General features: G+C 41.3%; 1 protein-coding gene across 1 annotated transcript in view; it reads right to left on the bottom strand.

Annotated features, from left to right (window-relative positions):
* Positions 1 to 3,559: 3,559 nt before the first annotated feature.
* The window catches only part of LOC126397175 (uncharacterized), a 98,437-nt gene continuing 78,881 nt past the window's right edge, over positions 3,560 to 23,115 (bottom strand). The window contains exons 4-5 of the mRNA XM_050055742.1: positions 18,888 to 19,093; positions 3,560 to 8,003 (exon numbers count right to left, since the gene is read on the bottom strand). Coding sequence (XP_049911699.1) covers positions 7,784 to 8,003; positions 18,888 to 19,093 — 426 coding nt within the window. The 3' untranslated portion in view covers positions 3,560 to 7,783. The remainder of the gene's footprint in view (positions 8,004 to 18,887; positions 19,094 to 23,115) is intronic.

Below are 23,115 nucleotides of genomic sequence, written 5' to 3'. Positions count from 1 at the left end.
AGTAACCTTTCGGTCTGCCATTTGCGGCGATGCCCTGTCGGTGGGTATAGATGTAAGAGAGCCCAGTGGAGGGGTGCCCTCCCCACGTGCCCACCTGCCTCTCCTGCCGCAGTCTGCTGTACCATGTGGAGCCCCAGATGTAGCCGGCAGAATAATCCACACTCATACACTCATGAAAGTGTCCATCTGGCCCCACGCGCACACATTAAGCCCCGGAACCATACAGGCATGGGGACACTGGGAAGCCTCTGCAGTCCTGTTGTTGTGGCATTTACCAGATACAGCAGCGCGAGATACTGCTGTACTTCCTCTGTTCTGTCTAAAGAAAAGGCCCGAACCGAGGTGGTGCACAGCTGAGAGTCACTTGGCTGTGACCGAGAGGTGAAACGGAGAGGGACTGAGCAGGATAAGCCTGCAGAGCTCACTGCTAGCAGAGCAGAGCAGAGTGAGGAGGATCTTTTTACATTAGCTGTGCCTCAGGCACATGCAGATAACAGCAAAGCTCCTGCCTGGCAGGAGAGGCACCCACATTACAGCCCTGCATCACAGCTGGCAATGTTTATCCAATCAAAATAAAAGACTTGTTTTATTTCAAGGTTTTCTTTGCAGATCTGGAAAATATCGTATGTATTTTCCTTTGACTGTAAATGCAGATAGACCTGAAAATTATTCAGCGTAAACATCACATAGAGGCCTGCCTCCGATTTTATTTGTTACATATACAAAAGTTTTTTTTTAATAATACAGTGGTTCAATCATTGTTACAATGACACAAATCTCAGTTATCTAATTCAACAATTTCATATAAAACAGTTTCCTACATTTAAAGAAAAACATTTATTTACATTACATTTATAGTGAACATGATGCATCAGAGTGGAACTCCTGTGAGAACTGTTGTATGATGTCTAAGTTTGAGAAAATAACCGGGATGATGTCATCAGCGTTATCTCAGCTTGGGCCAGTGGTGTCACCAAGGGTTGGCCAGGGGGGCCACAGCCACCCTGATACAATCGCCTAACATAACATAAAAAACAGAAATGTTGTGGAACTCAAAATGTTGACTGACCCTCTTTGACAACAGTATTCATTTGACGTATAAAGCAATCACATTTTTCCCCATTGCTTTGTAATTAAATGTAAATGGACCCTTTATTAAAAGTTTACATTTCTTGGACGGGTCACAGTGATTTAACTGCCCGCTATGAATATCTGCACAGATCCATAATGATAAAAATGATAAAAGTTCAGTGTTGTCAGTCAGACGTCACTTGATTTAACATTACAGGCAGAATAATGGTAAGAGTGATGTTACAAGCTATGTAACGTTGACTTTGTGACTGGCATTTTTGCTTTGGTGTTCGTTTCAGACCCTATTCTAACGTTAGATTTTGTTTTTCTTGCAAGTAGTTGAATATGGAAATTATTTAAAATGCCCATCCCTAACAGATACTAAGGCCTTTGCGCACTGAGTCTGTTTCTTTCATCTGAAATGGTCAATCACACTTGCATTCTGAGTCCAAAACTTTTGTCTGTTATTAAAATTTTCAGAACAGGTTCGATTTTCTGTTTTTCGCCTCCGTCAGAGCCTTTAGAGACGTTTGACCAAGAATCAATGAAAAAAATGAGACACAGCAGCGACAAGACAGAGGGACGGGTCGCACAGCATCATTTTCAACTTTAAGCGGGTCAGACAGTAATATTCTGGTGGATGAGGATGGCGAAGATGAGGAGGATGTGGACCGCACACAGAATGTGGAGGACCACTCCGCCCCTTCATGCAGCTGCGGTGCCAAATGAAAGACGGGGGGTAACTCCAGTGGAGAGAAGCACAGGAGGAAATGTGTCTTTTCATTTTGTCACGTATTGTAAATTTTCATGAATAGAGCAATAAAGCGAATCGGAATCAGTGTGCAGGGTTTCTGTGTTTAATGATTTTTTTCAGATGACGGATTAAAAAAACGCATCTGGACTTTAGTTTATGCAAATCAGATCATCAGGAACTTTGACTGTAAAACAAGGAACCAAAGCATCTCAGTGTGCGATTCCTAAACTCTCATATTGACATAGTTTTGCTTGTATATTTCAACAGCATAACAGAATTCCTCAAATTCAGTCATGGCTTTTGGTTTTGGTGTGTCACCCTGTGATTTTCAGCAGCCCCATCTTACCGCAACTATGAAAATTTTTCTGTAGGCTCGTTGACTACATAATAATAACGGAGAACCTGTGGTACAAACTGGGGGACATGAACATTTACTGAATGATATAGATGATGTGATCTCATCATCTGTGTTTGGACTCTATGGTGCAGTTGTCTCAGTTGTTAATCTCACAATGAAAATTTCATAAATGACAAAAATGATTGCCAAACAAAAAAAAAAATAAATAAATAAAAAAAAATCCTTGAACTATGTTTCAGGCTGGTGATATTCTCTATTTTTCTTATCATCAACAAATCCCAAAGACGAAGCCAACAGTGAAGCGATGCTACTAAAAGTATCGTCTGTGTATCCACAGCCTGATATATCTTGTGCCATAGAGCTCCATAGTTGCCAAAAAACTATTAAAAACACAATGAGCCGCATTGTTGACTTGTTCCTTCATTACCATGAACACACACACTGCCGTTTATTTTGACTCAGTCCCACATACACCGTCCTGCTGCCCCAAATACTCACCAGAGCACCAAATGTGGATTAATCCACAACTGAAAATACTCCCAAAGAAAAGAATCGACTTAGAGTCATGTTTGCCAAAAACTACAGGGGCCAGCTGTTTGAGGCAATCAGTCTTTACTTTTTTTCCTCTAAAAACTGTAAACTTGTGACCTCTTAAAAGATCGGTGTCTTCAGTATCAGGGGGCCTGGGTCTGAGAGCCACAGAGAGGGGAGCTGTAGGTAGTTTTCTGGTTTTGGTAGGTTTGTAGAGAACACAGTGGAAGAAATGTGGCAACAAGACACCATGGAGAGGAAAAAAAGTTTTTCTACACACACAAGTTAAAGTTACAGATACAATACCTAAAACAAAACAATACTGTGGCTTGTCTAGTTCAAGTTTTAAATGCTGATTGCACTTGGAATTATATACTTCATAAAACTATTTTTTGGTTGCCCAAGAGTTCAGAGACTCAATCTGAGGAAATAAAGTATGAGAACTGTCAGTCAGTGTGCTTAAAGGGTAACTTTGGTATCTTTTGACCTGGACCCTATTTTACCATGTTTCTGTATCTGAGTTACTAATGAGGACAACAGTTTTTGAAATTGGTCTAGAATTGAGCGAAACAGTCTGCAATGTAATCCCTGCAGGCATCTAAACACCATCAATTTACGTCCATAAAAGGTGCTTGTTTTTGTCACTGACAGGCTCAGATTGTTATTCTAAGTGTCTGACAACACTGTGGAAAGGATCCCCACAGACACAGACCTTTTCGTTAAAGAATAAGACCTTTTTTGTTTAACCGGCCGTTTCTAGTTAAATAAAATGGATCCTACACTTTAACAAAAAGGTATATCTCTGTAGGGATCCTTTCCATAATACTGTCAGACACTTAGAACAACAATCTGAACCTGTCAGTGGCAAAAACAGGAACTTTTAGTGGACGTAAATTGATGGTGCTCAGATGCCTGCAGGGAATTACGTTATAGTCTGTTTCGCTGCTGCAGCGCTCTCGCTCAATACTGGACCAATGTCAAAGATTGTTATTCTCATTGGTCACTTGTGGCAGTTCAGACTAAAGATTCACGACGAGTCGAGCTGAAACAGGCAACTACTTGCAACGCTCTGTTCTGCAACGTTCTAAAAACCTGCCGGTTCACAGCAAGTCACCGCGATGAGTTCACACCACTGCAACTTTCTAAAACTGTTTCTTCTTGTCGCCAATCTTTGGATTGAACTGGACTTACAACATACAAACATGAGAAAATCTGGTCCAGGTTGTAAACTATCAAAGTTTCCCTTGAAGGCTTTATCTCTTGTTCTGACGGTGTAAAGCTCACTCATTTGTTAAGGGCTTCCCAGTTGTTTTGCTGGCAAAGACGACTACTCTAGCCAGATTATTCCTGAGCCTGCAGTTCAGGTGACCGAAGACCTAAGAGTTTTGGAAACAATTTCTAACACTCAAAACTCAAAAATCTCCCGAGAAGAAGAAGCCATTTGTGTTCTTCTGTTGAAAACAGTTAATATTTTTCAGAGAGGTTCAGCTGGTTGTCCAGGACTGAGCCAAGACATCTGAAACTTTTAACAGTTTCAACAAGTTGGCTGTCAAACCCATCAGGCTCTGTTGTGAAATCCTGCTTGGCACAAACGAACATATCCTTAATCTTATCAACACTCATCTTCAAATTGCTACTTCTGCACCACGCCTGTATGAAGAAAGTGTGTTTGGGCCAAACAGTCAGCTTCACTTCACAAAGGCCAACTGAGGTCATCTGCATAATCGCAGGAGCTCAACTCTGCTCTTTGATCTCGAATTAATTTGTGTATAGGATGAGCAGTACAGGGGACAGAACACATCCTTCAACAGCACCTGTACCGACAGCGAGCCCGTCAGACTCGGAGTAATCAGCTTCACAAAATCCACAAATAAAAGATGCTTATTAATGATATTAAACAAAGCAGTGCATCGTCTGTACCACAGAGGAAGTTAGCTGGAACTCTGTGGTTTCACAAAAAGACGGCTATTGGTCAAAAGTCAGACTTGCTTTTGGCTTTTTTGGGCACAGACTTAATGACTGAGAGTTTCCCTGGTTTAGGCGCTGTGCGTGTGTTTAACAAGTACTGGAATAACCTTGTAAAGACTCCCTTTAATTGGGTCTTTAAGGACATGTGCCTGTGGTCCGTCTGGGCCGGTGGCCTTTTTTGGCTTCACACAGTCACACACAGGCACCACACAGTCAAATCTACTGTAATAAACATTTAGCTCATTAGCAAAGTTACTGACAGAGCATTCTTCCTTCTCTCTGGCCACCCCCAGTAGCGCATTTAAGCATTCCTGTGCTTGTTTTATGTTAACTGTTGAAGATTTCAATCTTATTTTTCTCTTAGTTGTCTCTTTTTTCTCAGAGAATCCAGTGACACCACAATAAAAGGCCATTTTCTTTTCATTAAGACTTCCTTTCAGTTGTTTTTATACCACAGGGTTGTAGTTGGGAGGATTATCACAGTTTTTGTTTTACACACATCACCCTCACACAACTTCATATTAGAATAAAAATAGTGTGATTTTGATGCAGGATTCAAAGAAAATATCCCAAACTATTCTCTCTAGACAGAGTCTCAGTTCCTCTATACATTCCTTAGACCATATTTACTACAAAATACTTTGGTGATGGGTTTTACTCATGTCACTAGTGTGGGCGGCACGGTGCTGCAGTGGTCAGCGTTGTTGCCTTACACCAAGAGAGCTCTGGCTTCCTCCCACAGTCCAAAGACATGCAGGTTAATTGGTGACTCTAAACTGGCCGTAGGTGTGAATGTGAGTGTGAATGGTTGTCTGTCTCTATGTGTCAGCCCTGTGATAGTCTGGTGACCTGTCCAGGGTGTACCCTGCCTCTCACCCTATGTCAGCTGGGATAGGTGGGATAGACACCTGCGACCCCTAACAAGAAGTGGTTATACAAAATGGCTGGTGGATTCCAAAATCTACAAGCCACTCAATAGATTACCATTGTGTTTTTTTTTGGCTGGTGCTGATTTCCAACCCTGCTTATACTTGAACAAGAGTAGGTTGATTTCATTGGCACTTTTGGCTGCGTTCATTTGAGTTTTCATTGCCAGTTTAAATGGGGCGAGAGATGGGGCCAGAGTCGTGTCAGACCCACTCAAAACAGGTTGCAGTGATGTCAGATGGGCTTCATAAACATTCAGCAACAATTCAGCGACATGTTCAAATAGCCTCCGCTGTTATTGTCGGACATGGCGGACACTTCATTGTAACAACAGCCAGAAAATCCATGATGATAAGTAGCTGGCTACCAACAACCGCTGCACAGCCAGGGAGCTTTAAAACAACACCGACTCAAGACAAGTGTGTCATCAGTTTAAGACACACCTTCAGGCAGGTAGCCCTGAAGATGCAAATCCCTGCTGCGCTGGACTGATGCTCTGAGTCAAACAAAGTCAAGCCAGGAAATGTGTATGATAAAGGTCTAATGGTGAGTAACACTGTGGTCTGATATCAGAGCCTCACATGGATTGTGATTCTGTGAATTCTCCCAGTGAATAAACATTAATTTACATTTAACAAGGAACTCAAAAGATACAGACTCAGACATACAAGTGGCAGGTGAGCACAGAATCAGCGGCAGAGCCCGGTCACTGAATAAATCTTACATCGTCTTTTTATGGGATTTGTTGACAATACTTATACTACAGAATAACACCAGCCTTATCCTTACACTGCATTTTCTAGTTTCCTATTTTAAAGGAAATCTGTCTGATTATCAGTTCAGGTCAGTGCACAAGATGAGAAACTTAAGTGAGGAAAGTAAACAAAGAGCTAAATCCAGAGGGACTGGGACAAAAACAAACTTGTTATATAGGGTCAGTTTATTTTTCTTTATCGATTTGGTTATGTAGCAGAAACGTTTCCTGATGGTTTGTCTTATTGTTCACAGGCACACGGTTAATGTGCTTTGTTCTTTCAACACTACATTGTGTTGTACATGTGTTAACTGGCTAACTAGCATAAAGACGGTTTTCCAGTTTCCCTTTTTGAATCATGAATACAGATGACTGCTTGTATGGAGAGTTATTTCCTCTCATGTAAGCACAGAATGTACATGCTGGTTGACCCTCGGTTGAGTCTTTGGTGTGTTCATGTGCAACTTTTTTGGCCAGGACAAAGGCAACGTGAGGCAACGCAGCAAGGGGGCTTCACTGCTAGTTCTCTGAAGTCGGTTTGGTGTGTCAGGGCCCAAGGAGTTGCTGGGCTAATTTTTTCCCATGTCCAGTCTTAGTCAGCAAAGCTGAGCAATTTCTTCCTTCAGTTTTTTGGTAAGAATGCAAATAAATGTACAAAAATGTCAAACCATACTTAAGTTGCCGTGTGCAGCTACTGAAAGATGATGAGTGTTTTATGGCTACGTCCACTATGAACCTCTGTCTGATAAACTGACGAAATGTGTAGTGCAGAAATGCTTCTCTTCAAAAACCTACAGTCGATGCTAATTGTAAGATGTTAGATATGAAGATAATCCATAGATGATATGACAGTAATATAACATGAGGGCTGCTTGTTAGCACTTTTTCCATCTGTATGATAATGGTTCATGTTTTAAGAACTACAGTGGTGTCTCACTGGGAAGCTTCACTCTCATTTCTGAAGCAGCAGCGGGACAGACGCTGCTCTCGCCCCCGTCCTCGTCACCACTTCACAGGCTATTCAATTAGCAGAAGAAGCATGGGAGCTGGAGCCATAATGGAGCTGATGAGATGCACAAGGACAGGTGACACTAATCAGAGCGGCGCCCCATTGTCTCTGTGTGGACATCATTAAGGAACGAGAGTGATTTCAGGCTCTTTTTTTCTCCCTGAGCCTGAACACACTCATGCACGCTGCGTGCATTAGCTTCCTTATGATCAATTTGCAAAAAGTGAGAATGTACCCGCTGAATAAAGAGGGTAAGCGTTTGACATAGAGGAAAACAAGAATATTTGACACCTCAGAAAAAAAGGTTTTAAATTGTAAAATCTCATAAACGCCACGCTGATAAACTGATATCTTGAATACCCATAGGATTTACTCTCACTCTGCATTCTGTAAACTCCTTCTGTTAGTGGTTCAGAAAAAGCTGAGACATCCACTCTTCAGCATATCCACTTTCCTTTCGTCCACTTGACTGGGTGAGGCCGCCGATGAAGCTTGACCTGCCGCTGCTGAGGCCTCAGACCGATCCCAGCGGGCCACGCTTGCTCTGTCCTCGTCGAAGCCTCTGGCCCGGACTGTGAAGGAGCTCTGCTCAGCCTGCCGGTAACGACTGCTGAGGTAGCTGCACAGACACCTGAGAAAACACCACGAGTACAAACATTAGCAGAGAACAGCTCCCAAAAATTTCGTCCTTTGTCTTTTCCTAACCATTTATCCTTGACCTCGAAGGAAAACTTCATGAGGTGAAGGGAAAGTGTGACGGAGAAGTCTTAAGGACTTCGGGAAAGGCAAAGGTGCTAAAAGAATCTGTCTACACCAGACCCAGTAATTATGCTGTGGTGAAACTACAATGTTCTGCACATGGACGACTAAAAGTGCATCTGAGATACTTTGCCCCATGCGGTGATATGAACGTTGACAACATGGTGAAAAATATTATTTAATTACCGAGGTGCTTAAAGCTGGGATAGGCAGAATCTGTACAAGGAAAAAAATAAACAAAAACATCCTCCTCCAGCAGCTTTCCACTCTCTATCCTAAGCCCCTCCCACCAGATGACCACAAGCATATAAGCTCTTCATACAGTAACACAGTATTTCCTAATCACTGATTTATTTGATCTTACTTCATTGTAGAGTTGCCCACAGCGCATTCTCTCAGCCCCTCCTTCGCCTGCTGTCTTTCTTTGTTTATCTGACCACAGATGAGACAAGACTTAGCTACTAGCCACCCCACGGTCCCTCCGCCTTGCTCCCTACAGCTTTGGACAGTTTCCCTGGGAGGACCTTCGGTTAGTGGTTATAGTAACTTAAATTTGGCCAGCACCGACTTCTAAGCCCTGGGTGTCACAGTGGGCTGGTGGCCAGCGGCAGCCCCGGTTCTAACTTCTGTAACGGCAACTAATCCAGCGATTAGTCGGGGCTGACTGTAACTCCGGTTAGCAGAAAGCTAAAGTATTAGCAACATTTTCTCTCTATCTCTGAAACATGTGGTCGATACTGAAACGCGTTTTATTTTGTTTATTGCCAGACTCTCTGCCACTGAATCAGGCTTCCACTGACGGGACGTGCACAGACATCTGTATTTGTAGAACAGCCAATAGGAACGCCCTCTCTCTGAGATGAACTGTGATTGGCTAAATTCTCCCGTCACTGGCTAGATTTATTTTCTAAAACCTGAAAACAGAAGAGGAGGAGCAGAAGTCATGTTTTCTTTCAGACCACATGAAGTACAATATGCTCAAAGGTTATTGCTGGATTTTTGCCCAGTAAAGTCAAAATAAATCTGCCTACTCCAGCTTTAAGATGCAATGGTCAGGATGATCTGCATCCCTCATTGGTCCTGATCATTTGCCTGACGTTTGTTTTCAAGAACGGCTGAATGGGGCATTGCTTAAACTATTGTTTCTGCAAGGAATTGTGGGACGTCATTTTCTCCCTTCCTTTTCTAAAGGATGGTCCAGTATATCATACGCTAAAGGACGTACCAAAAAAGGGCTGAAGCTCCTTTCCTTCACCATTACGTAAATTTGACCAGCTCTTTTCACGCCTGCCGCTGAGACACTTTGGAGTCATTTTACTCAGTTAGGAACCTTCCTGAGCAACAAACACTTTTCAACCGCAGCCAGAAACTCAAGGTCTGATTGCTTCATCCCACATTTTTCTGTCACGTGAGTCCAATTAGCTACATTCACACTTTGACTCAAGCCAAATAACTTTGTTAGTATAATAACATAATCCTAATCTCATTATTAAGTGCTTCTCCTCCTATTAACTGAGTCTTTAGAGCGTGTAGGAAACTACTGCTGAGTCCAGGGGGCTGCTTGGCCTCTTTATAGGATGTTACCGTACCGTCCAGTTGGACCTTTTCTCTGAATATTCAGGCAGTGGAGCTGTTTGGTGAAATGTTAAACAGCTTCAGTGTCCAAACCAAGAATGGGCTTTTGACTGAGTTTACCTTCACTTTTACATGTATCTGTATGTATTAAAACCTGCAACAATGTTCAAGACCAACAAACAACAAAACCGGGTGAGACGTTGCTGCGTTTCCTGCCAGGATTACGCCACCAGAACCAGGTATTTTAAGCCCAAACGTGATCTTTTCCAAACCATGACCACATGAATTTTGTGCCTTAAAGCAACACTTACCTTTCTAGAAATTTTACACTTTTCTTTGTCTAGGTTAAAATGCTATTAATAAGCCGATGGCACACTGAAATGTAAGTGAATTCCACCAGAGATAAAAACTCATAATTATACCATTCTCATATGGTTCTAAGAAAACATTCGGACCGAATGCAATGACTGGTCAGAGTTTTCTCCTGTCCTGTCTGTCTTCCCCACGTGGAGGCCTCAGACAGACGTAACCACTCGCGTAACATCCCCCCCACACCCTCCACCCCTGAGTCTGTGAGACAACAAATATGCTAGTAACAGGGACGCTTGTGGATATAAACTAGTAACAGGGACGCTTGTGGATATAAACTAGTAACCTGAGATGACCATGGCTTTGCCTGGAGCTGTCCCGAAGGGAAGACGCCGGCAGCGCTGTGACAGGACGTGGAAGCGGGGGAAGCGCGGAGGGGTTAGCTCTATGCTACGAGCTAACCCCATCAAACCAGCTGTTCCCAACGGCCGCTCGGTGGACACGAAATGGATTACATCCGACAATGGAGATCCACTCACTGAGGAGCGAGGGACTGCTGCGTCCTTGTGTTCACTGAGACATGGATGAATGGTAACATATAAGACACCGGTGTTGAGCTAAGGAGGCTAACACTACACAGAGCAGACAGGGAGGCTGCATCATCTGGTAGGCTCCGTGGTGTATACACAAACAATTCATGGTGCTGTGATGTGAAGAGGATCTCCCAGTTCTGCTCTCAGGATGTGGAGTTTTTGACTGTGAAATATCGACCCTTTTCATCTTACTATTGCACTATATGTTCTTTCTTATATGTTACACAAATTGTTTTTATATGTTTTGTTTCTTTTTGCTTAGGGTATGCGAAATGTCAGTTCGTTTTTTGTGCTGCACATAAAAATGACAAATAAAGAAGTTCAGTTCATAATGTTATATATGACAACACAGCATCCGGTTGCTAATGGCTAACGTTAGCCTACTGTAGCGTAGCCTCTGAAACATTAATGTTATCTCCCTTGTGTGTTTCCACCTTACTAGTAACATTAAGATTACTATCTAACGTTAGCACTGTAACCTTATTCTATAACTCAGCAGTCATCACTGACTCCGGTTGAGTTTTAAAACTCCGGGGATGCATTTGTAACGTTACACTCGCCCTCCTCTTTCGTGTATCTAACGTTACCATACCAATGCCTACGTCTATCATAGACATAATGAGGACGTAATGGAGGAGGGGGGAGTAGGCCTTTGGAGGGAGGTGAAGTTGCAGGAGGAGGAGGACGGGACTTTGGAGGGAGGTGGGAGTTGTGGATGTTCAAATTTTTTCTAAGTGCTGTGTGAAATGCAAGAAAGGTAAGAGTTGCTTTAATCTAACCACGTTAACCACAGCGTTTATGAAATGTAACGTAACGTATTTGCTACATAACAATGCACAAAAGTAACGTATCTCTTTCAGAAACATACATTCCAACAGGCGATAAGGTTGAGTATCACTGCCTGGTGATTAGTCAAGTGGTTGAAAGTACCTCCACTGAGACATGCTGTGGGCAGTGTTTAAGAAATAATAAGCAGGTGAGCAGACATTTTCAAGGTTTTTATACGGCAAAAGATAAAACAGCTGAAAACACAAAAGGCACGGTGTAGTTCTCCCACAGTGTACTCAGCTGCTATCACACAGGAAAAATCTGCATGTTTTAGTCTTGTGGGGGGTTAAGTGCTATTATGTGATTCTTCACGTCGGAGCATACCAACCATCACAGCTATGAATTAGTTATCCTGAGGTTCATGTGACTGACTAGGAGCTAATCACAATAGCTTGACTCTGAGGTGGTCGAACAGCCTCATACTGTATCATTTCCTACAATCAGTAGCCACTTAATATCAAGACGTACATCTTCCACTACAACCTGACGGAGGAGCTGAGGAATCAAGACTGGCGCTCATTATTTAACTCCAACAGTTGATAATACATTTTAATTCAACAGTTTAACATCTTTACTAACTGCTGGGTGCAAAGTAACAGACTGGACAGAAAACAAAAAAATCCCTTTCCCCGCAGATTGACTGGATGCATAACCTCAGTCCACACAGTAATTGGCTGCTGAGGCGAATCAATGCCTCAGATCAGAATTGAAGCATTCTGCTTGTTTACAACATCTATCATTTGTTCTTATCAAGTGTGATCAGAGCAATTTTCCCTCCCTTAATATAGGTTTGATGGGACAAAGAAAAGCTCAATTCTCAGAGAATTGGAAAACACATTTCTTGTGCTTCGTGGTAACTAAACTGTCAACAGATAAGAGAGTCCATAGTATCAACTCCTGGGCAATTCATCTTACAATTGTGCCATTGTGTTTTCCTCGGGAACAGCTTGGAAATATGGTTTGAGGCCTTTGCTCAAACATCACGGCAAATGCTTCGTCCAAATGTTCACACAAAGGAAAATGTAAAGCAGAGTGTTTAAGCACTGCGCCCAAATTCTCTTAACTTATGTGGAGTCGCTGCACAAAAAAAAGTACATTTGTACCCTTGTGTACACTTGTATCTGCAAAAGGGCGATGAGCTACTCGTCCTCAGGCAGCTCTGCAAACTGCTGTAGACAGTAGCGTGAGGTGAGAGAGCAGTGTAGGCCACTTTGTATCATGTCAGCGCTAGCGGTTAGACGCCATCTCCACAGTGTCCCTTGTCACCAATCACATCCTTTTAAACCACCCAGGGAGCTCGACACCCCCCTCACACACACACACACACGCACACACACACATACACACACACACTCCCTTATCTGTCAATGCTGCTTAAATAATGTAATTAATGACTTAATTAACATTTCCATAATCTATTTTAATAAATCTAACACGGCATAATGAGAGTTTCTAACCTCCAGGCAATGGCATATAAAAATTCACAGTGCAGAGCTGCATGGTCAGGGCACTGTCTCAGCGCCCCGACTCTCGCCGTGACAGTAGAGGAAGGAGAGGGCGCATATTGTGTGACAGCATTCTGAAAGGCAGTTCAAGCCTGACAAATGTCATGTGACTTTGTGAATGTGTCCAATAACAGATCTGCAGCGCGAGGAGGAGGGCAACAAAAAGATTATGTTTGAGGTTCGAAATGTTGAAAAGAGGCCGGAGTGCAATCGATGGAAATGAGACGGATACGTCGGAGAGAAGTTTGTGAGGAAAAACAAATGATGCACAAGTCAGTGGGGCTCATTTTACATTCATTTGTAGCTTTTAGCTCTTTAACCCAAAGCTGTTGTGCTCGCTTTTCTTTTCCTGCTTTTACTGTCGAAAGATAAAATGTCTTTATAATCGCAGGACAACTTTCTTTTTAACCAGAAATTTTTAACCATAAATTTGGCATTTTGACCGTCGCCATCTTGGAAATGAGGAGCCAGAATTGACCATCTGTACGTTCCAATACCCACACTACCACGCTATATAGTATACCAGAAAAAGATTTAGTATGTCAGATGCAGTGTGCCAAAAATACCATGACGTTCTTACATCCGGTCCTATTTTGTAGTGCTGTTGTGGCTTTTCTGACCCACAGTTAGGGCTGGGTGATACATCGAGTTTTTAACAATATATCGATATATTTTCAAGCAAGATATAGATTTAGACAATACCGTTTATATCAATATAGGGTCAAGTTGCACCACATAACATCAGACAAGCTGTGTGTGATGTGAGACTCTACTCACCTCTGTCTGCAGGAGACCAGAGAGAAAAGAGTTTTTCAAAGTCTCTGTGTGTTCAGCTCTCAGTACGTCTATAGCTTCTCACTGAATTTCTGTGATTTGGAGTTTAGTTTCTCTCCTGCGTCCTGTTTTTACTTTTGATATCTGCTTTATTTTACTGGGACTTACAGGGGACTTTTATTTTTAAGACAATAAACATATTAAAATATGTTTATTACTGAATTAGTGAAACTTTATGAGCTGCATTTCTTCAATTAAGACAAGTTTAATAATACAACACATAGTACAAAAATCCACAGTTTTAAACATAGTGGCCTCTCAAGAAAAACACGCACATGTCGTCTGTGCATGTTTTGGGGTTGTCTTGTTCAGTGTTTGGCTGAACTAAAAGACCCTCTAAGGATTTGGATGTTCAGTTTTTCTGGTAAGTACATTTATTTTTTATGGTTTTAAGCTTGTTTTGCGAGTGAACATTAGCATTAGCATTGTCACAGTTAACCATAGCTGTAAATGCACTGTGCTAACCAAGCTAGCAGCTAGCGTTAGGGTTAGCTCCACTCTCAAATCCAAATATGGGGTGCATTCTGAATCGCATGCTTTTTCTTCAATTGGGACATACTACTTCCTCATAACGTTAAGCCCTGAACTTTAACCCTCTTACACATATATCCGTTACCATGGAGATAAACAAGCTGTTCACCGAGCTTACCAGAGACGGAGGTCAACCTGGACAGCTTTTTTTTATTTTCTAGTAAGTACTAAATGCATTCTAACATATAATATTCACAGTAGTAGAATTACACAGGCTACATAGCTCTCTTCATTATTAAATACTTCTGTTCTTTTGTTAGTTATAAAATATCTAAAATTAGAAACACTTATATCCATTGATTAATTTAAGGGCATCATAAAAAATGTGGTGATAGAGACCACATTCACATACACAAGACCACGTATGAATAAGACAATAAGGAAAATATAGATAAAAGATTCCCAAACAACATCTTTCATCAAATCTATCCAGAACTGATCCTTAATGACACATTTAGATAATTTGTTTTGTAGCAAACTAAACTAGTGTCTAAAGTGTTGTCGCCATGGCAACCAACAACAGATAACAGAGAGGCTCATTCACTGCGAGGATAACGAAATGCTTTGCCAATAAACTGGCATTACTGTATGTTACCATTTCATCAACACAACAAAAGGTCACTTGTTCATCTCTGTCTTGTTTCTGTTTCAGAGCCTACCAGGCCGTGTGGTGGGTGAGAGATGGGGGGGAGGAGTTGCTCCTCATGAGGACTTCCACCCTCGGGGTGAAGAGTGACTGAGATGCACCCTGACAGGGGGCAGCAGGAGGCTGGCACATCCCAGGCAGCACAAGCACCATGGGGCACAGATATGTGAGGCCCACCAATCCTAATAAGGGCACCCACCAACCTTCCAGTTGTACCAGTGACACTGTAAGCATCACTGAACAGAAAACCTGTTCAATGCAGTGGGATACCTCCAGTGTCATAGGTTCCATTTTACAGCTCCAGTGTGCAGGGTTAAGGGGATATACAGGCAGAAATTTAATATAATATAATAAGTATGTAATTACCTAAAAATATGACATAGGGAGCTGGTCCTCATCTAAAGAGAGCACCATGTTGCACAGCCATAATTCTACAGTAGCCCAGAATGGACAAACCCAACGCTGGCTCTAGATAGGGATATTTATGTTTTCTCAACATCCACCGGAATTAGCAGCCCCTCCAGACTGAGCCAAACAGCATTGGAAAAACACAGATTTTTAACATGAGCAAATCTACAGGTTTAAATCAGCTGGTCTGTTTGTTTTGGAGAGGAGGAGACCTCTGTGGATAATTAAGCTCCTGGTAAAAAAACCTCCTAAACTGAATAAATTCCAACCAGGAGTTCATGCTTGGCATATGACAGAAGTTTCAGCTGGTTGCAATCTGCAGTCCTCACTGCTGGATGCCACTAAATCCTGCACACTGCTCCTTTAAAGGGTAACTTTGGTATTTTCCAACCTATGTTTTTCTGTTTAAATGACTTAACAAAATTGGTCTAGAAATTGGTCCAGTGGTGAGTGAGATCGCAGCAGCTGGCATCGCCAATACAGGTTGCAATGTACACTGGGCACATTGTCACCGTCAGTGTACGTCCATTAAAAGTGCTTGTTTGTGCCACTGACAGGCTCAGACTGTTATTATGAGTTTCTGACAACATATTTTTTTATTTGAAACCAGAAACAGCCAAGTGATCTCCATCCCTAAACCAGTTATTATAGATTTGCATTTTTATTTAGTTTTTAATTTTTGTTTGTAATTCAGTTCATTTTGATTCCAGCGTGTGGGCCCTTTACTGCATGTCATCCCCTCTCTCTCTCTATCCCCACTTTAAACTTGGAATATCTTATCCAATAAAGCAAAAAAAAAAAAAAAAAAACATCTTTAAAAATGTTAATTTTCTCCCCTCCCTAACCTTTACCCGCACCCAAAACTCCTTATTGTGTTGACAAATCTTACCACAAAGATATTCTGCATGCCTTTATTCTAATTAGTTGCACTTCAGTTTTTTTCTTAAGTCTAGTTTTTATTTGTGTTTCAGTTAACAAAAATGTTTCTTCACACCTAGTTTTAGTTTTTAATCTATTTTCAGTTAGCTATAGTAAGCTTGTGCCAAACCCACCTGACTACATTTAAATAAACAGAATTGTTATCATCATAAACACACTTTATTTAAAGTTGACAGAAACAAAATAAAACTCATAAACACCATCTTGGTTTGTCTCTCCACTGTTCAATCACTAACTCTGGTTGATTGAAATTAACCCTTAATTCAGTCAGATGTGAAAATAGACTGCCTGTATATATGCTAAAATTACTGTTTATTTAAATGGAGTCTGGTGGGTTTGGGGATTGCAGTTTTGGGGCTGTTTCTGGTTAAACAAAAAAGATCTTACACTTTAACAAAAAGGTCTATCTCTGTAGGGATCCTTTCCATAATGTTGACTTTAACAAAAAGGTCTATCTCTGTAGGGATCCTTTCCATAATGTTGTCACACACTTAGGACACATTCACACTGGGGCTATTTGGTCCGCTTTAAACGAACCCTGGTCCGCTTCCACAGATAGTTCAGTTCGTTAGGAGTGGTGTGAATGCTCATTCGAACTCTGGTGCGGACCAAACGGGCAAACCCTGGTCCGCTTAATAACTGGGGGTCTCGGTTCACTTGCAAGTGAACCCTGGTGTGGTTCGCTTACAGTGGGAAATGCAACCTGACCATCCAGCAAACCAAAGAGCAGAAGTGACGTAGAGCACAGTGCATTTTTGCTAGAAAAAAACCTGTGAGAAGCAGAGGTAAAAAAAAAGAAAAGAAAAGCTTGTGAAAATGTCTCGTGGGCAGTTGTGGAGTAGTGAGGAGGTGCAGGCGCTTATTGATATATGGTCAGAGGACTAGCCAGGTTTTCTTCTTGCTCATGCTTTTTTTCTTCCTGGTCAGTGGTCGTTTCGGGCAATACCGCCCCCAAACGAGCAGCTGCTGTAACTGCGTGATGTTGTCCAGGCGATTTGGTCCGTTTTAGTGCAGTGTGAAAGTGAACCGAACCAAATGAAGGTGTGAAATTTTTCGGCATTCCCCGCCCAATCAAACCGAGTCCCCCAGACTGAATGTGCCCTTAGAATAACAATCTGAGCCTGTCAGTGGGGGAAAAAAAAAAATTCTAGTGGATGTACACTGATGGTGAAAATGTGTCCTGAGTGGTTACACTGCAACCTGTTCAATTGCTGCAACCTTCTTGTTCCAAACTGGACGAATTTTAAAAACTGTCGTTCCCATTTGTCACTTAGAAACAAAAACATGGGAAAACAGGGTAAAGATATGAAAATACTAAACTTACTCTTAATGACATAACGTACAGTACCTTCAATCTGAGGAACGCTTTAACTGGATTAATTTCAGGCTTTGAAGCTTCAAAAACAACATAAAAACTAATGAAGTTATTCTGAGTGATTCATGCACATTAGCAAAGTGTTAGTATTTTAACAGTATAATTGTTAGCATGACAACAGATTTGAACCTCTTTCAACTTCAAACAACGAGCAAATACCTGCAGCCGAGATCTGCCAAGAACGCAGCTCGTCTGAAAGCTGCTGAATGTGTTGTAAACAAACCAATTTCCTGTCATAAAATTACAGCTCATTACTAGCGTGGATAAGGGCTTCAACAACATAATGATGCAGAAGCACATTACCAGTGCAACCATATTTATTAATTACCAGTTCACCAGCCACATTCCTCGCAAAGGCACTTAATGGGGGGAAAAAGTTACGAGCCTTGTTGAGTTAATTACAAACAGCCTCTTATTTAAGTTAAGACAAATACTGGAGGAAGGACAGATGTAGAACACAAAGTTTTAATTTTGCTACTGGCACGAACAGCAGTTGAGAGTGATCGGAGAGTTACATCACTTCTACTACTCCCTTCACAATTTACAAGGAATTTTATTAAGCAGGGGAGCTCATGGAAATCCCAGCATTCAGTCGATTAAGGCGAGTCAATATGTCACATTATTTTTAAACACACTAGTCGTACGTAATTCCAAGTAATCCAGTAGATATTCTTCAGCCTGACTGAGACACTGCTTTAGGCAATTACAGATTACATAACCTGTATTTGTAATCTGATTACAGTATCGGCCATATGTTGCTTTCTAATCACAGAGTAGATATTGTTTATGCCAGGAATCTAATGCATTATTTACAAGCTCGATGTTGATAAAAACAGACTGTTCATTTACTAATGGTTTACAGTACCGCAGGCATCATTCCAATTAGCAATATCAAAATGGGAAAGAAGGATAAGTGAAAACAAGAGAGGTGGGGGCGTGCTGGGGGTCGGACAACAGCTTGTTTTCAGAGATGATTATTTGGATGACACCGATGCTCACTGTGTCTTATTTTGAAACTTGCATAAAAGTGAAATGTTACTTAAAAATATTGTTTGTATTTGGCAGATGAGAACACGGAGAACACAACCAGAGAGGAAAGAGCGTCGTCATCATTTTAATCATTAATGTTCTGACTGTGTTTGTCACCTTATATGAAGTTCACACCAAGTTTAAAAAGCACAGATATGAGGCTCAATGAATATTAAAAACTTACTTGATCAGCAGGATTTCCGTCAGCAGGCCAAAAGAGGCGGCCGCCACTTTAAAGGTGCTGGGAGGAGGAGGGTCGGTGAAGGCGGTCATCATGCAGTAAACAGCATAAGGTACCAGAGCCAGCAGAACCAACGCAGTGATCGACACAAGCCACGTTTGCCATTGAAAGCTCACCGACCGCCACGGAGAACTCCTCTGGAGCTGGTACTGGACAAGAGAGAAGACAGTGTACCGTCTGATCACTGAAAAATCTTAACTGTCATCAGTATAGTTTCAGTTTTAGAAGGTCATGCCTTATGGACACTCCAGAGTTACAAAAACACCCAAAAGATTTCATGTTCTATGTTTCAGGTGATCACTTTAACCCTTTGAACTCTGTCTTAGAGTACGTTCAAATGCTTCATATCCCTAAAATCTGTACAACCTCAGCTAAAAAGTTATGTAAGTCAATAAACAATTAATGATAATTCAGAACAGTATTGAAATTGTATCATAAAAACAAAAATCGGACTTATTCTTTCATCAGATTGTACGAAATAAAACCACAAAAATTCATGATCTGCAAGATATTTAAATGCAAAAACATAAATAAAATGTTTCTTAACACTCCATACCAATATTTGAACTATGTATATTATTTTATTTTTGAGATATGTTTATGAGCAGAGTGTGTTGTGATGGATTCATCATTGATTCACTGCACATCTTTGAGCATAACGTAGCACAATGACGCCATTACGAACGTACAACCTGACGACACGGACGACAAAACCTTTAACTTTCTGCTGCATAAAGAATGTATATTATAGCTATTTTGCTTTTTATTTTAGATCAATATATATATATATATATATATATATGTATATATATACATACATATATATACTGGATTATGCAAACAATAATTTCACCTTCGGCTATTAAAGGATAACTGGGGGGAAATCTGCTGTAATTATGGCGAAATACTACATTTGCACCGCATGTAAGGTAAAGTAACCAAAGATAATTACATGATGAGAGGGAGGACAGACACCTTAGCTTTCTGCTGCAAAAAGAATGAACATTTTAGCCATTATGGTTTTTCTATTACATCAATATAGATCCAGGATTATAGAAACAGTGACCTCCCGCAGCCATTACAGGAAAATATTGGTGTAATTACATTAAAATAGCACATTTGGTAAAGTAACATATGACAGAGAGATGATGACTGGGAAGACAGAAGCCTCAGCTTTCTGCTGTAATAAGAATGAATGCTTTATCTATTATGGTTCTTATTTTAGATCTGTTTAAACAGAATCATGCAAATAAAGATCTCCTGAGGTCTGTTTTTAAAGGGTTAACCTATACCATCATCTTTCCCTTACCATAACGAGGTGCTTTTTGTGCCTAAACCTAACCAAACCTTTATCACAGCATTATCACACACATAAAACAGCAAGACAAGAATATTTCGATGTGGCTTGCAAAAGTTTTGCAAATCTAGGGTTTCTATCTAGCCACGAACATTTTAGATATAAAAATGCCTCAAAAACTGTAGAGGTTTTTTTTAGCAGCGCTAAGGACGTGGCTCTGTGGTTGGCATTGTCAGTCAGTCTGCCACTTTGGTCCGGACCAAAATATCTCAACTACTACTGGATGGATGGACATGAAATCGTGTACCGACAACTATAGCCCTTTATGGATGAACTTCCTCAGAGCCGAGCACAGTTACTGCAGTCATGACACCATCTGCCATTTCCATGACTGCAAACAACCTACACTGATACTCTTTGGTCACTGGGAAAAGCTGCTGATGGCAACCAGGAAGAACAAAAGCGCTATCCTCTTTCTGTTTCAGCTGCACATTAGTTGATATACTTCTGTAGTGCAATAATCGTTTTCCTGGGAGATCATACCCTGTGACCGACAGAACTGCATAGCAAAGCGAGGCTTATTCACCCAGTTCTTAGCCCGTATGATACCCTCTGTAAATTATAGGCATGATTTCCGGCACTGATCTGGAACTGGTGTTTTCCAGTAATAAATGTTAGCTAATGGTACGCTAATCCTCTTGCCTAGAGGGATTTAGAGGGACTGGGAGATAAAACATGTAGAACATACCACCTCTTATATCTCCAACTGGATAAAATCAGAAATAAGGTGAATGGGAACCAATAAATGCTGATGGTGTCAATGCTGTATGGCCGTTACATTGTAAAATCAACATTTACTTCATAATGATACGTTAAAGCAAAAACTACTTCAACTTTAAAAACCTGACTGGTTCCCCCATTAATTCACTTTGGTTTCTGACCGAACACCTTCAAAACTAATGATAATCCCATAAGCCCAAACTTGACTCTATCTTAAGTGCTAATTGCCAAATATTAAGATGCTAACATGCTAAACTAAGATGGGAACCCAGTACGCATCACCGTTGCAGTGGAGGTTGTGGCTTGGTAGCTAGCTTGGTATGCAGAAAAATGACTTAATCATTCTTCATCACACTTACAAAGCTCTGATTGCTTGACTCTCTCTCCAACCAGCTGAAATAGACATAGATGGGACGAGACCTGACCTATTTCGGTTGCTAAACAAATCGGAGATATCTGCAGCTGTTCAGAGGTCTGGAACCAGACTACGCCGACTCTTAGTCTTGTTAACATCTTTACAAAGTGTGAAAAGATTTGGCCTAATTAATGTCGAACTTACAGGCAGAACACAGAGGGGTTAGACTGGTGTTCTGAACAAATAAAGAATGCTTCATGTGGACCACATTCATATTTTAGTCATTAAATGATTTTGTCTAAGGCCAGAGTTCTGCCCCTTGAACCTTCCCAGTACAAGTTGTCTGTGGCGGCCTGCTCTGTTTGACACAAACTAGTGTAGTGGCCACTGGGTTTTAAATTGCGTAGCGTGTTTCCAGCTTAATACAATCAATATATACTGAGATAAAGCTGCAACAAATACAACAGGACATGATTTTGCCCATATAGAAATCCTGGTAAGTGTAGTAGGACCCCATAATGGAGAGTAAACAAACCCCTATTGTTGAAATAACTCAACAATCCAACCTCACACCTATTCTGTACATCCAGTCCTTTCTAACGTCTGGCTTTGCACTTCAAAAACAGAAATAAAACAAAGAAAACACTCACACAAGCACATACATAAAAACACTGAAGCATGCATGCAGTCATCAAGCCAGCATGCAAACATCGCCTTAAATCCTCGCCAAATATCGCCTTGCTCTGGAGACAAACCAAACCGCTTGAACAGCGTTTGATTAGTGTCTGGAATTCATCTGCAAATGCACACTTGCCTTGTCCTCTTTCATGGCTGCTATTCATTAATTAGATTCTTTGTGCAACTGAGCTATCCTCAATGTTTAAGGTTACATCAGGCCCCAGTAAGTGGCTACCTGATAACAGAATGCATCCATCTTCATTACTCAGCCCTTTCTGTCGAGGCTTGCTCCTCCACAAGTGAGCTATGTCAGTAGGTTCTAAGGAACTGATACATTTCACTGCATTCAGATCCTGAACTTTTACCTCCTTTGATTTTAGTAGCTCTGATTAAATTACTGGGTTGTGGTTTCCTCTCATATCGGGTTCTTCTGTGGTGATTTTTCCTTCTCGCGGTGGAACAGTGGTGCAGCCAAATGAAAACCAAACACCTCCTTGTGTTTCCAGATTATAACCTCTCTTAATAAATGCACAGTAAGGACCGTGAGATAAACATTACAGCCAAGGAATTTGTAAATCCTGTGTTAGCGTCTCATTCAAGGGAAAAACTCTGCATCTGAAATGTGTTTGGGAACGAGGAGAAAGAATGGGGGGAAGGGGCGTTCACGAAAAGAAGAAATTAACACTGACAAACAACACAAATTAAAGATATTGGAGACAGCTTGTGGTGAGATAAGATGCAGGGCTTTCCACAAGGATGTGGAGGAGCAAGACAGTGAGAAAAATTTTGGCATAAAAGCCCAGTTTATGTGACCTCTCATACATTCTGATGACGATCATAAACACTGATCTTAATTATTACATATTTTAATGCCTACCCGATGGTAAAAATGTAGTGAATGTGTGTAAAACAGAATTAGGCCCTCACAGTCTGTAAAAAGCCTATCCCAGCTGACATTGGGCGAGAGGCAGAGTACACCCTGGACAGGTCACCAGACTATCACAGGGCTGACACATAGAGACAGACAACCATTCACACTCACATTCACACCTACGGACAAT

Source organism: Epinephelus moara, chromosome 10, assembly GCF_006386435.1.
Source record: "Epinephelus moara isolate mb chromosome 10, YSFRI_EMoa_1.0, whole genome shotgun sequence".
In the NCBI taxonomy this organism is placed as follows: Eukaryota; Metazoa; Chordata; class Actinopteri; order Perciformes; family Serranidae; genus Epinephelus; species Epinephelus moara.
The sequence above is the reverse complement of the archived record's forward strand: the minus strand, read 5'-3'. Positions and strand labels throughout refer to the sequence as shown.